We start from the raw sequence: 22,902 nt of genomic DNA on the forward strand, positions 1-22,902 counted from the left end.
AAAAAGGTGCCTTTTTTATGTTTATCCTCAACAATCTCTCCTCCACTTTCCTCTCAGTTATTACAAAATCATCCAGCTCACTGCCAATGTTTACTTTACCTACATCATTCTCCTTCCTGAATAACTCCTCATGCGTGAATGTAGATGCAAAATACTCGTTTAGATTGTTAGCCACCTGAGCAGGATCCTCAACTGTTGAACCATCAATATCCTGTGGACCAATCTGATTCATCCCTTTCCTTTTTGAATTCAAGTATGTAAAGAACTCTTTTCTGTTTTTCTTTGCATCCTTTGCCAAGGATTTTTCATAGTCTGCCTTTGCCTGCCTAATCTCCTTTGTGACTTGGTTACAGACCAACTTATATCTATCATAGGCTTCCATGTCACCCATTAATTTGTATGTATCCCATGCATTTTTCTTCTCTGCCACATGTCTCATTAGTTCATCTGACAACCATTTAGGCCTAAACCTTGAACAATAATGTCCAAGTTTGCAGATGATACGAAGGTTTGCAGGATTGTTAAGGACACTACTGACGCTATGCTGCTGCTGCAACGGGATCTGGAAAGGTTGAGCAGATGGGCTGAGAGGTGGCAAATGAAGTTTTAACATTGACAAATGTAAAGTACTACATATGGGAAACAGCAACCCCAGAGCAACGTGTCAACTCTGTGGTACTACACTGACAGTGGTAGAGAGTGAAAACGACCTGGCGGTAATTGTGCAGGCAGATATGAAGTTCTCTGAGCAGTGCAGATGGGCAGCAAGAGTAGCTCATGGTGTCTTGTCAATGATATACAGGAATTTTTCTAGCAGAGATAAGGAGGTGATTATCCCCATGTATAAGGCAGCGGTCTGGCCACACATTGAGTACTGTATACAGGTCTGGAGACCTCATTTTAAGAAGGATGTAGAGCTGTTGGAACTAGTGCAGAGAAAGGCAACAAGATTAGTGAATGGAACAAAGGGTTGCTCTTACGAAGAAAGGCTCAAGTTTTGAAAATTACAGTGTCTAGAGACTAGGCACCGGCGAGGTGATCTGATAGAGGTGTATAAAGCCTTGAATGGTTTGAGCATGCTCAATGTAGATGGGATATTTCCTCTTGTTCAGAATAATCACCTGAGAGGGCATAAATTCAAATTGAGGAAAGACAGACGTAGGATAGATGTGCGGAAATTTGCCTTTAGCCAGCGGATAGTTGGTTGGTGGAACAGTCTTCCACCCCTTGTTGTGGAAGTCGATAGCCTAAATAAATTTAAGGCTCAGTTGGACAGGTATTTCAAACGAACAGAGGGGTGAGTGGTTTTTTTTTTTTTTTTTTGGCTGATTCTGCATAAGCTTGCTTTCTTGCATCATATTCCTCTACTAATGCTGATTTGCACATCTCCAGGCCATGAGGACCTCTCCTGAATCTAAGGAAGCTCTCATAATTATGACTAAGAGTTTGCTAATTTCCCTTGCAGCTTTATTTTTATTTGAGGTACCTAAACATAAAAAAGGGTGCCTTTTTTATGTTTAATTTCAACAATTTCTCCTCAACTTTGCTCTGAATTATTACAAAATCACTTAGCTCCCTGTTAGTGTTTGATAAACTTCTGGATTCCCTGCCTTGAATAACTCCTCATGTGTGAATGTAGAAGCAAAATACTCATTCAGTTTATCAGCTACTTGAGCAGGATCATCAATAGTCAAATCATCTATGTTAAGTGGATCAATTTGATTCATTCCCTTCCTTCTAGAGTTTACATAAGTAAAGAACTCTTTGCTGTTTTTCTTTGCATCCTTAGCCAAAGATTTCTCATAATCTGCCTTTGCCTGTCTAACCTCCTTTTTGACTTGATTACAGACTAGCTTATATCTGTCATAGGCTTGTGTGTTGTCTAATAATTTATATGCATCCCATACATTTTTCTTCTCTGGTTTTAGGCCTGAACTTCCAACAGTAGTTCTTAGTTGGTATGAAAAGCCTAGTAGCCTCCAAGATTAAGTCCCTGAAGACTTCCCATTTAGAATTCACTGTTGGTAACATCATCAGTTGATCCCACAGTATAGAATTTAAAAACTGTGTGAGACCACTGTAATCACCTTTACGAAAGCAAAAACCCTTCCCTTTACCCTTGATGGTAGTTACATCTTTAAGTAAATCCCACATCAATACACTGTGATCACTGTCACCAAGTGGTTCCTTTAAATGAAAATCACTGCTGATAATCAGATCAAGAGTATTACTCCCTCTGGTTGCTCCTCGAACATGTTGCTGTTGAAAACAGTCATCCAATAAATCCAGAAAATCTTGCTAGTGTGTGAGTGACCAACTCACAATTTCCAGTTGATATCTGGAAAGTTAAAATCCCCCATTATAAGATATTCTGATTTACTGGCCCACTCTATTTCTCTTCACAATTGCTCATTTCTTACTCATCAGATTCATTAGGCATATAGCACACATCTACTCTCATTTTTCCTTTCCCAGTGCTTCTGTGACCACTCAACCAAACAGACTCAACATTGCACTGGATGCACTTCCTTACATTTTATGTGTTTCTTAACTAACAGCATAACCCCTTCTCCCTTTCTACCCTGTCTATTCTTTTTGTACACATTGTACTCCCCAAATTCCAATTCTGTCTTGCTTATATCTGTGTGACTCTGTCTCTGATATCCCAACAATATCTGCCTTTGATGCCTTGATCAGTACTTCAAAATTCATCAATTTTTTTTAATATGCTTCTAACATTGGTGTACATGCAAATATACATGCACCTGTTCTTACTCTTAGTTACCCTAACACATCCCATGTGTTTACTTGTTCCATGATGACTCCCTGCAGCTCTTGAAATCCTCAGCAACTTGCTCTTTAGGCTGATGCTTACAGTAGAAGCCGTGCATGAATCACTTTCGCCTCTGCCTGCAGCTACTTTACTCTTTTAGTCGTGAATTCCCCAAGCTAGCAGTTTTCCAATCCATCTAACACTGCCTCGATAGCATCAGCAAATATTCTTGCACCCTTTCTATTTAAGTGTATCCCATCCCTGTAGAAGCAGTCTCTCCTGTTAGCAAGCAGACCACTCTGAAAAAAATTCTACCCTGTGAGCCTTGCACAGTTCTCTCCAGGGCTGAATTGATTGACAAAGCTCTCATCATATACTCCTTCCTATCGTGTCTGGGTAGAATTGCAAACACTTTCAAATTTAACCCCAACTCCCAACTTTTTTTTTTAGCATTTACCTGTACTTGTTATGTAAATCTGCAGATCTCTTATTTTTAAGATCATTAGTGCCAACGTGTACAACAGTATCACCTTCTGTGCCCTTAAAAAATGATATCTGCCTTTTCGTCCCTGGGAGGCTTAAATCTGGCCCTGTTCCACCTATCCTTTTTGCATAATATATTCCCCAGCTCCCTGACAATAGACTCACCGACAGTGACTACTTCCCACTACTATATTCAGCAGATCAATTTTGTTTGTCCCTTTCCTCCTAGTGTAGACATAGGAAAAGTTTATTTTTGTAACTTTGTGTTCTCAGCTAGAAATGTCCCATAATCTGTCTTAGAATACCCAATCCTCTTAATAACTTGATTGCAGCAATTTATACCTTTTAATGGTATTTGTGTTCCCTGATAATTTTAATTTTCTGTCACTAGTCTCCTCTCCTCATCATTTCGGTTTAAACCTTGAACATTATCTCTTAGTTGGTATGAAAAGCTTAGTAGCTTTTGTAATCGTTATGGTTACAAATGCACTTCCCATTTTTCATTTGTTAACAACACCACTTTATTTTGAACTGTTTCTTGCTATTTATTAAAAAAAAAATCTGATGGATGGATTCAGTTCACCAGTATAAATTCAAATTGAGGAAAGACAGTTGTATAATAGGTGTTTGGAAATTTGCCTTTATTATTATTATTATTAGCCATATGGTGTAAGGGAGCCTGAGGTTTATGCTGCACTAGCCAAAAAAAAAAAAAATTCCGAAGTTACCCGGAGCAAGAGAGAGAAGTAGAAAGGAATCACCAAGTAGAAAGAGAAGAATGATGATATCCAGCTCAGGACTCTGGGTGTGCCAAGCCCATACGTACCAGATGTGAGCCCCTAGGTGTATAGCTAGTGGGTGGTTGATTGCTGGAACAAACTTCCGTCTGTTGTTATGGAAGTTTATAACTTAAATAAATTTGGGAAGAATTGGACAAACTTTTAAAGCGAATAGTTGTGTGAATTGGGATTTTTTTTTTTTTTTTTGGCTGATGCTGTATAAGCTTGCTTTTTTGCATCATATGCCTCTACTAATGCTAACATGCCTGGAGCCAGTTTTATTTATTTTTTTTTGACAGCCCCATTAGGTTAATTGTTATGCAAGTATGTATGTATACACATTTTTGGTTAATGGGCTCTGTGGAGTAAGTGTATTTCGCGGTGTGAGCTTGGCGGAGTAGTATGATTCATACTACGGTGTTGTCTAGAAACCTTGACATAGCTGCTGTGATATCTGTGTTCTAAGTAATTGTACATAGTTTGTAATTGATGGCAGTAAGAAAATATCTTTGAAATTTAGAAGAAAAACTTGTATTTCTTGTATTTCTTCTAATTTTCAAAGACAGTTATTTGATTTCAGCATACATAAGCCAGAATAGAATAAATTCTCTGGAATTTGAATTATTAAGTTATTGAAACTGAATCACATTATATATAAATAGATGTAAAGAATATTACTGTGTTAAAAAACAGGTAACAGAGAGCTTGTTTTTTTTTAAGATTTCTTGCCACAGTTTTTTTTTTTATTCTGATTTGATTTTTGACAATAGTTTTACTCTAATGTTGGAAATTTAAGTCAAAATAAGAATACATTAATATTTAAAAAGATATGTACAAAGTGTTTATTTTTTGAAAAACTTAAATTTCACAAAGAAATTCGCTCCACAGATCCTACTCATTGAAACTCATGCCACCCACATGCATTCAGAAAATTCACTGTTGCAGGCCCTCACACATTCAGAGAAATTCACAAGGCAACATGCATTCTATGAACCTACTGATGAAGGAGATAGTTGTAGATTGGATGTAAGAAAATTTGCCTTTAGTCAAAGATTAATCAGCTATTGTAATGAGGTGCCACTTGATCTTGTAGTGTCAGATACTTTATACATATTTAAAGAGCAATTAGATAAATATACGGAAGAGATGATTAAATTATAAAATTTGACAGCTAACTTTTTTTTGTTAGGCATTTTTGCAAATCTTGTTTGCCATCCTTTTCCAAGATTTAAATTTGAAACGAATGGTTGCAAGACAGATGTGTGAAAATATGCTTTCAGCCAGAGAGTAATTGATTGTTGCAACAAACTTCCATCTACTGTTGTGGAAGTGAATAGTTTGAATAATTTAAGGAAGGATTAGGCAAATCATTAGAGGGTATGGACAGGTGCTGTGAGTATTTTTTGGCTGATTACAAGTATCATTTGCCATTACCAGTATTAATACTAAATGCCTGCAAAAATTCAAATCTAATGTCAACAGGTATCATTTGTCTTCTCATTTTTTATTATTAATACTAAATGCCTGCAAAAATTCAAATCTAATGTCAGTGGGTATCATTTGTCTTCTCAGCCTTTAATCCATTCATGGTATTAACTACTATAATTCATAATACCTTTCATATTTATAGTTTTTATTAACCTTCCCTTCTGTCTGGTATCTGTCAGATGAGAAAAGGTATCAATCATTCTTCAAGGCAATTCCCATTCCTTTGTGATACCTGTGAGATGCCAAATCTTGCTGTAGAGTTTTGATTTCACTCTCAACATGAAGAGCCAACAAAAATATGGATGTTCATGTTGCATCTGCCAGACATCATGTGATTGTCTGTTCAATCCAGGGGACATGTGACCTTACATTCTAAAAAATATGATAAAAACTTTTTTATTATATTTATTGGTTTTTCTCATTTATTTTCGCTTCATTTTTTAAATTGAGTTTAGCATATCGTAATTAATAAATCACCGTTTTAAATTCAATAAAAAAGCTAGAAAATAATTTTTTATAATTAAAACAAAAAGCTCTCACAAATGTTACATGAGTATCTCTATTAAATTGAGTGCATGAATATTAAAAAATCTGCAATAAGTGCAGTTATACCCCCTTACATGTGTCACTAAGAAAAAGTAAAAATGCCATAAACATTTAGTTTACCCAACACTTTTTTATAGTCTTAAACATTTCAGATGTCTCCATTCACTTGCTCGGTTTCCAGATGCAAAAAGAAATGATTAGTCCTTGAAAAGACTACTAGGCTGTGTATTTGTAGGCCAAGTATATTAGTCTTTCATTGGTAAGAATACCGTTGTTTCCCCCCACCCCAAACCAATCTTATCATCCTATTCTGCACGCTTTCCAACAGACCCTTTATATTTCCCAAAATTAAGTTTTCAAACCTGCATGCAATATTCAAGATGGTTAGGTTAGGCCTTATATCATATATCCAGTATAAGGCCTAATACTTTATACCAGATTTGGCCAAAGCACTCATATTATTATTATTATTATTATTAGCCATATGGTGCAAGGAAGCCTGAGGCTTATGCTGCACCAGCCAAAAAAAATTTTTTGAATTATTATTATTATTATTAGCCATATGGTACAAGGAAACCTGAGGCTTATGCTGCACCAGTCAAAAAAAAAAAAAAATTCCCGAGTTACCCCCCCGTGTGTGTATGTGTGTATGAGAGAGAGAGAGAGAGAGAAGTAGAAAGGCATCACCAAGAAAAAGAAGAATGATGATATCCAGCTCAGGACCCTGGGCTTGCCAAGCCCATACTCACCAGATGTGAGCTCCTGGGGTTGATTACCCCAAGAGAGCGAGAGGGAGAGAAGTAGAAGGGAATCACTAAGAAAAAGAAGAATGATGATATCCAGCTCAGGACCCTGGGTGTGCCAAGCCTATACTCACAAGATGTGAGCACCTGGGGTTAAGCTATACTATACGTAATGCTTGAACACCAGCACTCCGACAAATGTGCACTGGAAAAATTCATGTCTAAAATTAATGCCTTAACCAGAAATTAAAAGAAACTGCAAGTATAAAACCCAAATATCTAATGATTTTAATACTAGTTGGCATATTTCAAGAAATTTGCACACTGTAACAATTTATTCATACAGAAATATGTAAACAGCTTTGTCTTTCCTTAGGAAACTGCAACAAATTCATAGGAAACATTTGACCTTAATATTTTAAAAGAGAGATAAGCATGATTTTTCTCTCTCTCTCAAAAAAAAAAAAAAAAAAAAAATCTGTTAAACAGCTTGCATATGAAAATGTGTGTGAAAATTCAACTGCATTTTTTTTTTAATGAGTAGTATTTTTACTGTCATTTTATAATGGGTTTACAATAGCATTTTCATAATATCCCACTATTTATTAAATGAGTATGTTAATTGTAATTAAAATGAAGCTGTTAGTTGAAATTTTGAAGTGCTTCAATCTGAAAAGTAAATTTGTAATGTGTGCATGAATATTATTGCATGAAATTTGTGTTTCCAACATGGCCAAAGAAGCTGTATAAGGCAGGGTAGCCAAGCTTAGTAACCCTGAAAACCACAAAAGACAATCTTTGAAGGCTTAGTAAGTTGCAAAGATATATACTTTAAGGCTTGAGAGCCACAAGCCTTCCAAGTGGAAAGTTCTTGTATCATTAACAGTATCCTATGTGCAGCTTGTCTGCACTGCATGAACTCCATGTTGAATCTGTACAGTTAATCCTGTCTTTCATTATCAGCTACATATATACACAGCTGATAATGAAATGATTGGTGCTGCTACCCTGGTGTTCTGTTTATACTCCAGCATACCCACTACTTCACAGAGTTTATAATTATTTTGTTATCAAATACAATTGTTAACATATTTTGGAGCCATGCAAACTTCAGCTAGAGCCCACACATTTTAGTAAGAGCATATGTTTGCACCATGTGATAAAAAAACAAGTGGGCAGATATGTAGGGATGTTGTATGTGTTCACTTCATTGTGAGAATGGGCAAGATGAAAGATTTAAATGACTTTGAATGTGGGCATGCTAATAATCATACCATACACTGGTAAGGTATGATTATTAGCATTAGCATTAGTAGAGGCATACGATGCAAGAAAGCAAACTTATGCAGCATCAACCAAAAAAAAAAAAACCCCTCCCATTTCACCCTTCCATTTGTTCCAATGCCTGTCCAGCTCAGCCTTAAATGTATTTGGGCTATCAACTTCCACAACAAAAGATGGAAGTCTGTTCCACCAATCAACTGTCCACTGGCTAAAGGCAAACTTCCACACATCTATTCTACACTGTCTATCTTTCCTCAATTTGAATCTGTGCCCCCTCAGGTTCTTAATCTGAGCAAGAGAAGGAATCCCAGCAGCATTCAGCTTTCTCAACCCATTCAAGGGCTGAGAAAGCTGAATACACCCCCAATCAGATCACCTTGTAGGTTCCTCTTCTCCAGGCACTGCAATTTACAGAATTTAAGCCTTTCTTCCTAATGCATCCCTTTGTTCCTCTCACCAATCTTATTGCCCTTCTCTGTATTCATTCTAGCAACTCATCATCCTTCCTAAAATGAGGTATCCTGACCTGTATACAACACTCAGGGTGTGGCCTGACCATTGCCTTATACAAAGGGATAATCACCTCCTTGTCTCTGCTAGCAAAATTCCTATATATCATTGACAAAACTCCATGACCTTCTCTGGCAGCCCGTCTGCACTGCTCAGAGAACATCATATCTGACTGCACAATTACCCCCAGGTCTTTTTCATTCTCCACCTCCTTGAGTGTAGGTGGAGAATGAAAAAGTTGGTATATTTCTCTTGGGTTACTGCTACCCATATGGATTACTTTGCATTTCTAAATGTTAAACTTCAGTTGCCACTTCTCAGCACATCTGCCCAACTTTTCTAGATCCTGTTGCAGTAGCATACTGTCGTTAACAACCCCGCCAACCTTTGTGTCATCTGCAAACTTGGACATTAAGCCTGATAGATCTTCATCAATATCGTTGATAAATACACAAAACAACAATGGGCGCAGCACCGAACCTTTGGGGACTCTGCTAATAACATTAGTCCACATATAGCAGTTTCCCTTTATTACCACTATCTGCCATCTCCCACTCAACCATCCCTTTATCCATTGCAGTAACTTGCCCTTAATGCTATACTGCTCCAATTTGTACAACGGTCTTCTATGTGCAACAGTATCAAAAGCTTTCTTGAAATCCAAGTATATGATATTAAAATTATTTTTTGCATCCAGTTTCTTTGTGACGACATTGTAGTACCCAATCAAATTGGTCAGACAAGACTTCCCCTTAACAAACCCATGCTGTGTCTTAGCTGTTACTGCGTCTTGTCTAGGTGATCCTTTATCACCTCTTTAAGCAGTGACTCCATTATTTTCCCTGGAATAGAAGTTAAACTAGCAGGTCTATAATTATTTGTCATTCTTTGAATACCCTTAGTGACTTTGGGATACATTTGCACATCTCCAGTCCATGGAGACCTCTCGTGATTCTTGGGATGCTCTCATAATTATGACTAAGGGTTTGCTTACTTCCTTTGCTGCCTCCTTTAATATAACTGGATAGATCCTGTCCCACCCCAGGTGCCTTTTTTATGTTTAACTTCAAGTATTTCTCCTCCACTTTGCTCTCAGTTATTTACAAAATCACTTAGCTTCCTGTTAGATTTTGATAAACTTCTGGCATTCTTCTCATGTGTGAATGTAGATGCAAAATACTCATTCAGTTTATCAGCCACTTGAGCATGATCATCAATAGTCAAGCCATCTATGTTAAGTGGACCAATCTGTGTCATCACCTTCCTTCTACAGTTTACATAAGTAAAGAGCTCTTTGCTGTTTTTCTTTGCGTCCTTTGCCAAAGATTTCTCGTGATCAGATATTATATATATACAGAATTCTACAGAACTAGTTTCAGGTATGTGAGAATGAATTCAGCCTTCTGTGTGGCCTTCCCAGTCACCAGATCTAAATCCATTTGACACTTGTGGAATGAACACTTTGGAGTAGAGAACCACAACCATCCAATTTACAACTAATGTGAGAAACAGTTGTTAATGTGTATCAGCATGCCTCTAGCATGCCCCATCAAGAATCTGCAGATAAATGAACCACTAGGTGGCATTGATCACAGTGTGCTGAAGTGGGATTTACTCAAAGAGGTAACTACCATTAGGGGTAAAGGGAAGGGTTATTGCTTCCGTAAAGGCGACTACGATGGACTAAGACAATATTTAAATTCTATACAGTGGGACCAACTGATGATGTTACCAACAGCAAATTCAAAATGGGAAGCATTCAAAGAATTAATCTTGGAAGCTACTAGGCTTTACATACCAACTAAGAAATATTGTTCAAGGTTTAGGCCAAAATGGATGTCAGATGAACTAATGAGGCATATGGCAGAGAAGAAAAATGCATGGGATACTTACAAATTAACACATGACACAGAAGCCTATGATAGATACAAGTTGATATGCAACCAAGTTACAAAGGAGGTTAGGCAGGCGAAGGCAGATTACGAGAAATCCTTGGCAAGGGATGCAAAGAAAAACAGCAAAGAGTTCTTTACTTATGTAAACTCTAGAAGGAAGGGGATGAATCAGATTGGTCCACTTGATATTGATGGGTCAACTGTTGATGATCCTGCTCAGGTAGCTAACAAACTAAATGAATATTTTGCATCGACATTCACACACGAGGAGTTATTCAGCGAGGGGAATGCCAGAGGTGTATTCAACTCTAGCAGTAAGCTACAGAATCTTGAAATAACTGGGAGTAAAGTGGAGGAGAAACTGTTGAAGATAAACACAAGAAAGGCACCCAGGGTGGATGGGATCTATCCAGTTATATTAAAGGAGGCAGCAAAGGAAGTAAGCAAACCCTTAGCCATAATTATGAGAGCTTCCTTGGACTTAGGGGAGGTACCCATAGACTGGAAATGTGCAAATGTGACCCCAATTCACAAAGGAGGATCAAAGGCTGACACAAGTAATTATAGACCTGTGAGCTTAACTTCTGTTCCAGGAAAATTAATGGAGGCACTGGTTAAAGAAGCACTGCAGGATCATTTAGACAAGACTTCAGTTATAGCTCGGACACAGCATGGTTTTGTTAAAGGGAAGTATTGTCTGACCAATTTGATTGGAATTATGATGCAGTCACAAAAGAACTGGATGCAGGGAATAGCTTTGATATTATATACTTGGATCTTAGAAAGGCTTTTGGTACTGTTGCACATGGAAGACTGCTACACAAATTGGAGCAGTGTGACATTGGAGGCAATTGCTGCTATGGATAAAGGGGTGGTTGAGGGGGAGAAGACAGAGAGTGGTAATCAATGGAAACTGCTCATTGTGGACTAATGTTATTAGTGGAGTCCCTCAGGGCTCAGTGTTGGGTCCATTATTGTTTTCTGTATTTATAAATGATATTGATGGTGGTGTATCAAGCTTAATGTCCAAGTTTGCAGACGATACAAAGGTTGGCAGGGTTGTCAAGGACACTACTGACACTATGCTGCTGCAACAGGATCTGGAAAGGTTGAGCAGATGGGCTGAGAGGTGGCAAATGAAGTTTAACATTGACAAATGTAAAGTACTACACATGGGAAACAGCAACCCCAGAGCAACGTATCAACTCTGTGGTACTACACTGACAGTGGTAGAGAATGAAAGGGACTTGGGGGTGGTTGTGCAGGCAGATATGAAGTTCTCTGAGCAGTGCAGACGGGCTGCAAGAGTAGCTCATGGAGTATTGTCAATGATATACAGGAATTTTTCCAGCAGGGATAAGGAGGTGATTATTCCCTTGTATAAGGCAATGGTCAGGCCACATCTAGAGTACTGTATACAGGTCTGGAGGCCCTCATTTCAAGAAGGATGTAGAGATGCTGGAACAAGTACATAGAAGGGCAACAAGATTAGTGAATGGAACAAAGGGGTGCTCTTACGAAGAAAGGCTTAAGTTTTGCAAATTACATTGTCTGGAGACTAGGCACCAGCGAGGTGATCTGATAGAGGTGTATAAAGTCTTGAATGGTTTGAGCATGCTCAATGCTGATAGGATTCTTCCTCTAGCTCAGAATAATCACCTGAGAGGGCATACATTCAAATTGAGGAAAGACAGATGTAGGATATACGTGCGGAAATTTGCCTTTAGCCAGCGGGTGGTTGGTTGGTGGAACAGACTTCCATCCCTTGTAGTGGAGGTTGATAGCCTAAATAAGTTTAAGGCTCAGCTGGACAGGTATTTTGAACGAACAGAGGGGTGAAGTGGAAGTGGGTTTTTTTTTTGGCTGATGCTGCATAAGCTTGCTTTCTTGCATCAAATGCCTCTACTAATGCTAATATCACGATGAATCCATTCTTTTGTGAATGTTAAAGAGAGACCTACTCGTTGTTATACCTAATAAAGTGGTGGATTATCTTGTACGTACACGTAGTGGGTTTGGTGTTACCAAAGTGGCATGTTACTATAGAATACCTGAATTCATGCCCTTGGAAATTATTTATTTAGTTCTTGTTGATGCAATGTACCATCACAGACCTGTAAGATTGACTTCTGTATCAGAGTAAATAATGGATTCAGTGGCTGAAGAAGTAATGCAATGTCGTCTTGACAGGAACACAATTCTACATCAATCATAGCAAATAGATTTGTGAAGGGGAGTTCCTACCTGACCAGTCTGACTAGCTACTGTGAGGTAGTCACAACGGAACTGGATGCATAAAATAATTTGGCATCATATTCTTAGAATTTAGTAAAGCTTTTGATACTGTTCCATGTGAATTACTACTGTACTAATTGGAGAAGTGTAGCAAAAATAATGTTTTAGTTTAATATATCATGGTTTGTTCCATTACTGTTTTGGGTATTCATTAATGATATTGTTGATGACATTTAATATCAGAGTTTGCTGATGATACAGAGGTGGGAGGATGGTTAATAATGGTCATAAGGGCATTCTAGCATTGATAAATGCAAGGCATTGCATTTGGATAAGAGTAATCGTAGAATAACATACCATTTGAGTAATACCATGCACAAGATAGAGAAGAATGAAAAAGACCTGGAGGTAACTGTACACAGTCTTATATAGTTCTCTGAGTGGTGCAGACAGGCAGCTAAAACACTCATGGAATTCAGTCAGGGAAAAAAGGGGGAAATCCTTTATACAAGGCAATGTGTTAAGTGCTAATATTGGCAATATGATGCAACAAGGAAGAAAGGCTTATACTACACGAGTCATTAAAAAAAACCCACTTCATTTGCTTCCAATAATTTGTCCAAACCTTTCCTAAACTTATTCACACTATACCCACCTTCACAACACTAGGTGGAAGTTTATTCTAGCAATCAATTACTGTTTAGTTGAATGCAAATTTCTGCTCACACATCTGTTCTGTAACCATCCTTTTCAAGTTTAAACTTGTGTTTCCTTATATACTTCCTCTCAGAAAGGATTACAATGCCATCAGCGTTCAGTTAACTTAGCCCATTTAAAGCCTTATATGTTTCAATTTGGTTGCCTCAAAGGTCTAGTTCCAAAGACTGTAGAACCTCAGTCTTCCTTGGTAAGAATATCCTTTAGCATTAGCATTAGTAGAGGCATTTGATGCAAGAAAGCAAGCTTATGCAGAATCAGCCAAAAAAAAAAATAAAATAAATACATAAATAAATAAATAAAAAATAACCACTTCCAATTCACCCCTCCGTTCGTTCGAAATACCTGTCCAGCTGAGCCTTAAACTTATTTAGGCTATCAACTTCCACGACAAGGGATGGAAGTCTGTTCCAACCAACCACCCGCTGGCTAAAGGCAAATTTCCTCACGTCTATCCTACATCTGTCTTTTCTCAATTTTAATTTATGCCCTCTCAGGTGATTATTCTGAGCAAGAGGAAGAATCCCATCAGCATTGAGCATGCTCAAACCATTCAAAACTTTATACACCTCTATCAGATCACCTCGCTGGTGCCTAGTCCCCAGACACTGTAATTTGCAAAACTTAAGCCTTTCTTCATAAGAGCACCCCCTTGTTCCATTCACTAATCTTGTTGCCCTTCTCTTTACTCGTTCCAGCATCTCTACATCCTTCTTGAAATGAGGCCTTCAGACCTGTATACAGTACTCTAGGTGTGGCCTGACCATTGCCTTATACAAGGGAATAATCACCTCCTTATCCCTGCTAGAAAAATTCCTATATATCATCGACAATACACCATGAGCTACTCTTGCAGCCCATTTGCACTGCTCAGAAAACTTCATATCTGCCTGCACAACCACCCCCAGGTCCCTTTCATTCTCTACCACTGTCGGTGTAGTACCACAGAGTTGATACGTTGCTCTAGGGTTGCTGTTTCCCATATGTAGTACTTTACATTTGTCAATGTTAAACTTCATTTGCCACCTCTCAGCCCATCTGCTCAACCTTTCCAGATCATGTTGCAGTAGCATAGTGTCAATAGTGTCCTTGACAACCCTGCCAACCTTCGTATCGTCTGCAAACTTGGACATTAAGCTTGATATACCATCATCAATATCATTTATAAGGTTTAATAGATAATATGCTCACCGACAGGCTGGTTTTGACTTTGTGCTATTTTAAAACTCTGTATGCAATCTTTAATTAATATTTTTCAGAATTAATTTCACTTTTATTAGGAATGTAAAGCCAGCTCCTTGGGAAGTGGAAAGAAAAGTGGAACCAAAGCTACACAAAAATTAGTAACTGAAGATTCTAGTAATCAGTTTAGTGCTTCCAGTTCTAGTGGTAATATCCAGAATAAAGTTCCTCTTTCTCCAACTGCATCATCAAGATTATCTTTTCTTACTGAAGAAACACATGGACATGACAATTCATCAGCTGGTAATGAATGTACTGATAAAGTTCTAGTGAAACCTGTTTCCACATTAGCAAATCAACAAGGTATTGAATGTTCATCAGATGAAACTGGGGCACAGAAATCCACAAGCAACATAGAAGACTCTGCTGACCATAAATCTGAACCTTATTTTTCTGTCAAAGCCTCTTCCAAAGAGAAAGAAACACCATTTGAACTTTTTAAGAAGCCATTTGTAAGAGTTAAAAGAGAACCTGTTATATGTAAAAATATTTTAAAAAATTCAAGTGTTCAAGAAAGTGTTATTAGTAGTTCTGATATACAGAGGAATGAAATAATAAATAGTGGGTCTCTTCAAGTTGGTATAAAGAAACAATTTTCAAAAATTAGTCGAAGATCAAAAAGACAAAAACTTAATAAGGCAACATCATCACAGAACATTTCCAGCACAAAAAGCACTTTAGCCAAAAAGCCAAAAAAGAAACATTATGTGATTGTGAACACAGCACCTTGTAAGTCATTTTTATCTTTAAAAGTATTTTAACTCTGCTTTAAAATGTTTTTTTTTTTTTTTTTTTTTTTTACTTTTTAGATAAACATGTTCTTTTTATGTGACTTCTTTTATATAAACACATTCATTCTCCAGAATGAATCTGCATTAATTAATGTTAATTATTTGTCAGCCAACTGTATTGTCATTTCTGTGTCACTCCACTGATGATATTTTGGTTAATGTTACTCATTTTTTGAAAACTTCCATGGAAAAACTTGGAGAAACTGAAGTGCTCTCATCAAAGACTTTCAAATATGTTTGGCCTAAATATCTTCTATACAAGCTTCCATCTTATGCTCTTCCTTCTGTTTTTGCGAATTGGACAACCAGTTTCCTCTCTGACTGCCCATTTTGTGTGATGACTCTCTAATCCCAGTGGCTCACATCTGGTGAGTATGGGCTTGTCACACCCAGGGTCCTGATCTGGATATCATAATTTTCTCTTTCTTGGTGATTTCCTTCTAATTTTGACTCTCTCTCTCTCAGGGTAACTCGGGAATTTTTTTTTTTTTGCTGGTGCAGCATAACCTCAGGCTTCCTTGCACCATATAGCTAATAATACTACTACTAATAATAATAATAATCTTACCTCTCAGCTAATACTTGAGTTCCTAATGATCTGTTCTTTCGCACACTCTTTTCCTCCTCTATCCACTGACTGGAAATCCTATCCATAGTTTTGCTGGTGATGGTACACAAGTTTCATTTTACAGTTTGATAAATTCTTCTCTGCACAAATAGTTACTTCTTGAATATCTGTCACCAGTTCTTTGAATACTGAACTTGAGGTAATTCTCATATTTTCTAAAACTCAGCTCTGTGTTATTTCTTTCCAAAGAGACGCTGACTTATAATCATCATATCAATATTATTGTTTCTCCATATCAAATAACTTTGTTTTCTCTTTCACTATTGCCATTGCTTTTCTTCTAAACAGTGGAGATGCCATATCCCTGGGTTTGCCCGAGAGTCTTTATATCTAAGCTTGCAATGTTCAGCCTCCAGATTTTGTTATAATTTCTCCCTGTCAATCAATGGTAGAAGAAAAAATATTATTTTTCCATTCCATTTTGAGGCAAATGTGATATTATATGTTTGTTTATAATGTATGTAGGTTACAAAAGTATTTAAAACTTGTACCATGAGGTACACAATAAGAGTTGGACACATTAAGAGTAGGAGATCTACAGTAAAAGTAGGAAATATGCTGATTTACTTAACAAGTACAGGGCAATGTTGAGGAAAAGTTGGGATAGAATTTTTCTCAGTGTGATCTGTGCTTGTTGACAGGAAAGACTGCTTCTACAGGAATGGGATACACTTAAATAGAAAGGGTGCAAGAATATTTGCTGTCGAGGCAGTAATTGGTGGGTTGGAAAACCGCTAGCTTGGAGGATGCACAGAATAATAGCTTAACTAGAGCTGCAGGCAGAGGTGGAAGTGATTCTTGCATTGCTACTATTGGTACATGCAGCAGCCTGGAAAGTAAGGTGTCTGGGACTTCAGACTTTGCTGTGGGTCATCATGGAACAAATGAATGCATGGGCTATGTTAGGGTAACTAAGAGTAAGAACGTGTGCACGTACACTGCTGCTAGGAGCATTTTAAATAAATTTTATGAATTTAAAGTGCTGGTCAAGTCATCAGATGCAGACATTGTGTGGATATCAGAGACAAGGAACATGCTGCTTCCTGAAAGAGTTTATTTCCAGCTAAGTGTGTATCATATCAAAAAAAAAAAAGAAAAGAAAAATTTCTTTTTCATTATTTAACATTTTTGATAACATTTTCAACAAATTATCATTATAAAATATAAAGCATGCTACTCATAAGAATTTTTTAAAAAATTTATTACAGTAAACTCTTTTTATAGTGTTTTCGAAGGATCTGTCCCAGAACAGCACTATAAGTATGAACCCCTAGCATCACTGGTTTGATCATGAAAACAGATGAAAAGAGTGCTAAAGGGGAGGGGATCAGCACTATAAGTGGGAGTGTTATTAGTATTCATGGTGGCAAATGATGCAAGAATGCAAGCTTAGAAATCACCAGCCAAAAAAATGAAAAAAAAACATGTCACCCATCCAAACCCTCAAAATTTGTTTAGTTCTTCCTCGAGTTTATTCAAACCACCCATTCCACAACAACAGACGGAAGCCTGTTACAACAATCAGCCACCTGCTGGCTGAAGGAAAATATCTGTACATCTATCCTGCAACTATCCTTCTTCAATCTGAATTTATACCCTCGCATGTGTAGTCTCAGCAAGAGGAAGAACACCAACAATATTTAGCTTACTCAATCCATTCAAGCTGTAAACACTTCAATTGGATCTCCCTGCAGTTACCAAGTTTCCAGACATTGCAATTTGCAAAACTGAAGCCTTTCTTGATAAGAGCACTGTTTTGTTCCCTTCCCAATCTGGTTGCCTTTCTCTGCACCTATACCAGCAATCTTCATCCCTCCTAAAGTGAGGCTTCCAGAATGTATACAGTATTCAAGATGCAGTCTAACCATGGCCTACAGGATGGCCACTGAAAGGCTGAAGGGTTTGAAAATGTCATAATTTGTTCACTCTCAATCTTTTTTATTTTATTTTTTTACAGGTTATAGAGGATCCCTTGGAGATTAAAATGGCTACGTATGATGTCCATCAACGAGTAAAACTCATTGGGTTTTTCTGTTCCAGTGAAAGATCAATAATTGAAACTCAGAGAAAATACCGGCAACATTTTAAAGTATGAGTATCCCCTAGCGATAACATGATTCGGAACCTAATTGCCCGGTTTGAAAGAACTGGATCAGTCGGCCATCTTCCGGGAAGAGGTCCTAAGCTCACTGTGTGCACTGACACAGCAGTGGAAGCTGTACAGCAGAGTGTCCTTGAGGATCCATCTGCCTCTACCCATTGTCGCTCTGCTCAACTAGGCATCGCCAGAACATCGCTTCAGAAGATTCCGAAACTGGATTTAAAAATGTTTCCATACAAGATCCAAATGGTCCAAGCTTTACTACCCCAAGATACTCAGCAGTGCCTGCAGTACGCCATTCGATTTCAACACCTAGCCAGAGATAACAACAACTTTTTGAACAACTTGATGAGTGATGAGGCCCATTTTCATTTAAACGGGTACCTCAACAAACAAAACTGCAGATTTTGGGGTACTGAGAATCCCAGGGAATCACATCAGCATCAATTGCATTCCCAAAAATGCACTGCTTGGTGCGGTGTTATGGCTGAAAGAGTTATCGGCCCCTATTTCTTTGAAAATGAGGAAGTCAGCCAGAAAGAATCAACGGATTGTATAGGACAATGCTTGAAAATTTTTTATGCCCAGCGGTCGAAGATAATCAGGAGGTATGGTTCCAACAGGATGGAGCTACTGCGCACCCTGTCAGGGCAACGATGGACCTCCTGCGAGAAATTTTCGGTGAACAAATAATTTCAAAAAATGTTGAATTTGTTTGACCTCCACGTTCACCTGATTTGATGGCTGCAGACTTCTTTTTGTGGGGCTACTTGAAATAACGAGTTTACATAAATAAACCTCGAACAATTCAAGAACTTAAGGAGAACAATTGAGCCGAAATCCGACATTTACGACCTGAAACCTTGCGTACGGTCATGGAAAATGCTGTGGAAAGAGCCTGTATTTGTGAGCAGGAAAATGGTGGTCATTTGAGGGATGTTGTTTTTCACACATAACACTAAAAAAAATCCATTAATTATATTTCCAGATAAAATAATAAAAAATTAAAAAAACGTGTTTTTAAAAGTTATTTTTTGTTTTATATCATTCAGTCTTTCAGTGACCACCCTGTACAAAGGGATAATCACCTCCTTATCCCTGCTAGCAAAGTTTCTGACAAAACCTCATGAGCTGTCATCAGGTTTTTGTCAGTGATATACAAAAATGTACACCCATATCATAACTCCCAAATCCTTTTCTTCCTCTACTTTTTTTAATTCAACTCCACCTAGTGTATAAGTTATTTTGGGGATTACAGTTCATCAAGTGTAACAACTTGCATTTTACTGCTTTAGACATTGTCTTCCACTTTTCTGACCATCCTTGAAGCCTCTTGAAGGCTTTCCATTATTTTTTGCATACTTACTCAGATTATGCACCTGAGGGGGGCATCAATTCAAATTGAGAGAAGACAATTGCAGAACAGATGTACAGAAATTTGCCTTTAGCCAGCGGGCAGTTGATTGCTGGAACAAACTTCCATTTGTCATTGAGGAAGTTGATAGCTTAAATAAATTCAAGGAAGAACTAGACAAACATTTGGAGCAAATGGATGGATGAAATGGAAAGTTATTTATTATATATATATTTTTTGGCTGATGCTGCTTCCTATGGCTGCTAAGCATGCTTCCTTGTATCATATGCCTCTACTAATGCTAAGTCATCTTGAAGGAGCACTGCTTTGGTGTCAGTGTCATTTACAAAAATCAGAAACAGCAATGGTTCCAGAAGTAATCCTTGGGGAACCTTACTTCTTAATTTAGACTAGTCTGAAGAATGAATGACTAAACTTTATCAGCAGATAAAGAAACCACTAGGTGGCAGTGATCACAGTGTACTGATGTGGGATTTACTTAAAGATGTAATTACCATCAGGGGTAAAGGGAAAGGTTTTTGCTTTCGTAAAGGTGACTACAGTGGCCTCAAACAGTTTTTAAATTTTATACAGTGGGACCAGTTGATGTTACCAACAGCAAAGTCTAAATGGGAAGAATTCAAGTAATTAATCTTGAACGCTACTAGACTTTTCATACCAACTAAGAAATACTGTTCAATATTTAGGCCTAAAGGGATGTCAGATGACCTAATGAGATTCGTGGCAGAGAAGAAAAATGCACGGGATGCATATAAATTATCAGGAGACACGGATGCCTATGGTAGATATAAAATAGTCTGTAATCAAGTGACAAAGAATGTTAGGGAAGCAAAGGCAGATTACCAGAAATCTTTGGCAAACAATGCAAAGAAAAACAGTAAAGACTTCTTTACTTATGTAAACTCTAGGAGGAAGGGGATAAATCAGATTGATCCCCTTGCGACAGTTCGACTGTTGATGAACCTGCTGAGGTAGCTGACAAATTGAATGAGTATTTTGCATCTACATTTATATTTGAGGAGGTCTGTAGGGAAGTGGAGGCCAGAAGCTTATCAAACTCTGGCAGGGAGCTAAATGATTTTGTAATATCTCAGAGTAAAGTGGAGGAGAAATTGTTGAAATTGAACATAAGAAAGGCACCCGGGGTGGATGGGATTTATCCAATTATATCAAAGGAAGCAGTAAAGGTAGTATGCAAACCCGTAGCCATAATTATGAAAGCTTCCTTGGACTCAGGGGAGGTCCCCATGGACTAGAGATGTGCAAATGTATTTCCAATTCACAAAGAGGGATCAAAGGGTGACACCAGTAATTAGAGACCTGTTAGTCTAACTTCTGTTCCAGAGAAAATAATGGAGTCACTAGTTAAGGAAGTGATGCAGGATAATCTACAAGGGGTATCAAAAAGTTATCAGGAGACACAGATGGTGAAAAAATGGTGATGGATACGGTGAAACTTCACAGGAACTTTAATCCTTTTCTATGTACTTTCCCTGTATAGTAACACATTTCTCTCATATATGGATTCATTGTTTAATGCCTTGATCAGAGAAGTCTCCACTTTTTGCCTGAAACCACAATTCCACTTCATTGATGACTTTCTGAGACGAATCAAAGCGGCATCCACGCAGTGGTTTCTTCATTTCTCGAAACAAGAAGTCTGTCAGTGCAAGGTCAGGAGAATTGGGTGAGTTCTGCAGTAGCACAGATCCAACAGTTGGCTAGAACATTGCATTCGACATTGCTTCTGCAAAGGCATCAGAAATCTTGGAACCCATTGTGCAGAGACCTTAGACATGTGTAGATGGTCATGTAAAATGCTGTGGGCAGACCCATAACTAATTCCCACTGCATTTGCGATGAAATGAATTGTCACGTTTTATTTGTCTGTCACTCAGCACCAGCTGCTCAACCTCTGCACCTGTCTCACTGTCTGTGGATATTGATGGCTTTCCTTCTCTTAGCTCATCATAGACACGTGTACGACCCCAATGGAACTCCCGTTTCCACTTTTTTACAGTGTTATAGGATGGAAAATTCTGCCCATACACAGCTTTCATTTCTTTATCAATTTCTTGAATTTTCTTGCCCTTGCAAATGAAATGCAGGAACTTGATCACTGCTCAATACTCCACTTTGTCAACCATAGCATCCTTCCTCAGATTCTGGGCTTCACCTCTGGTGTGTGATCACCTACAGGGATGAAATTTCACATGTTAGTTATTGAATATGCGGACAACATATTAAAAATGGCATCTTCCTACTGATGTTTTATTTAGGTCAGGATACGAACTTTTTGATATCCTCTCGTAGACAAGACTGCAGTTATAATTCAGACACAGCATGGGCTTGTTAAGGGGAAGTCTTGTCTGACAAATTTGATTGGATACTGATGTGGTTAAAAGGAACTGGATGCAAAAAATAATTTTGATATCATATACTTAGATTTTTTTGAAAGCTTTTGGTACTGTGGCACACAGAAGACTACTGTACTAATTGGAGCAGTATGACATTAACGGCAAGTTGCTACAATGGATAAAAAGAATGGTTGAATGGGAGAAGACAGGTTATCAATGGACACTGCTCTTTGTGGACTAATGTTATTAGTGGAGTCCCCCAGGGTTTGGTGTTGGGCCCATTGTTGTTTTTGGTATTTATCAATGATATTGATGGTTTGTTTGTTTATTTGGTTTTTAGGAGCATTAGCAACAGAGGCCATATTGCTCCGGGGTTATGCAGTGGTCATTCCCTGACCTTTCCGCATCCTCCGTATTTGGTGGTCACGGGGTCGAACTCCGGTCTAATCAAGAAGCATGTGCTACGCACTGCTGCTCCTGCCCACCTGGCTACGGAGGTGCCTATTGATGAAGGCATATCAAGCTTAATGTCGAAGTTTGCAGATGATACAAAGGTTAGCAGGGTTGTTAATGACAGTAATGATAGTATGCTACTGCAACAGGATCTGGAAAAGTTGAGCAGATGGGCTGAGAGATGCCAACTAAAGTTTAACATTGACAAATGCAAAGTGCTGCATATGGGTAGCAGTAACCCAAGAGAAATGTACCAACTGGCTGCTGTTGCACTCAGGGCAGTGAGAATGAATGAGACTTGGGGGTAATTGTGCAGTCAGATATGAAGTTTTCTGAGCAGTGCAGACAGGCTGCAAGAGCCTGTGCTGGCTCATGGTGTCTTGTCAATGGTACGCAGGAATTTTGCTAGAAGGGATGAGCAGGTGATTGTCCCCTTGTATAAGGCAATGGCCAGGCCACACCTTGAGTACTGCATACAGGTCTGGAGGCCTCATTTTAGGAA

At 38.1% G+C, this 22,902-nt stretch overlaps 1 protein-coding gene across 1 annotated transcript in view; it reads left to right on the forward strand.

The window, feature by feature from the left end:
- Positions 1 to 22,902, forward strand: part of LOC150081034 (uncharacterized) — a 152,674-nt gene that overhangs the window by 9,594 nt on the left and 120,178 nt on the right. The window contains exon 2 of the mRNA XM_090380895.1: positions 14,734 to 15,424. Coding sequence (XP_090237021.1) covers positions 14,734 to 15,424 — 691 coding nt within the window. The remainder of the gene's footprint in view (positions 1 to 14,733; positions 15,425 to 22,902) is intronic.

This window comes from Mastigoproctus giganteus, chromosome 9 (genome assembly GCF_048544385.1).
Source record: "Mastigoproctus giganteus isolate SK-2022 chromosome 9, ASM4854438v1, whole genome shotgun sequence".
In the NCBI taxonomy this organism is placed as follows: Eukaryota; Metazoa; Arthropoda; class Arachnida; order Uropygi; family Thelyphonidae; genus Mastigoproctus; species Mastigoproctus giganteus.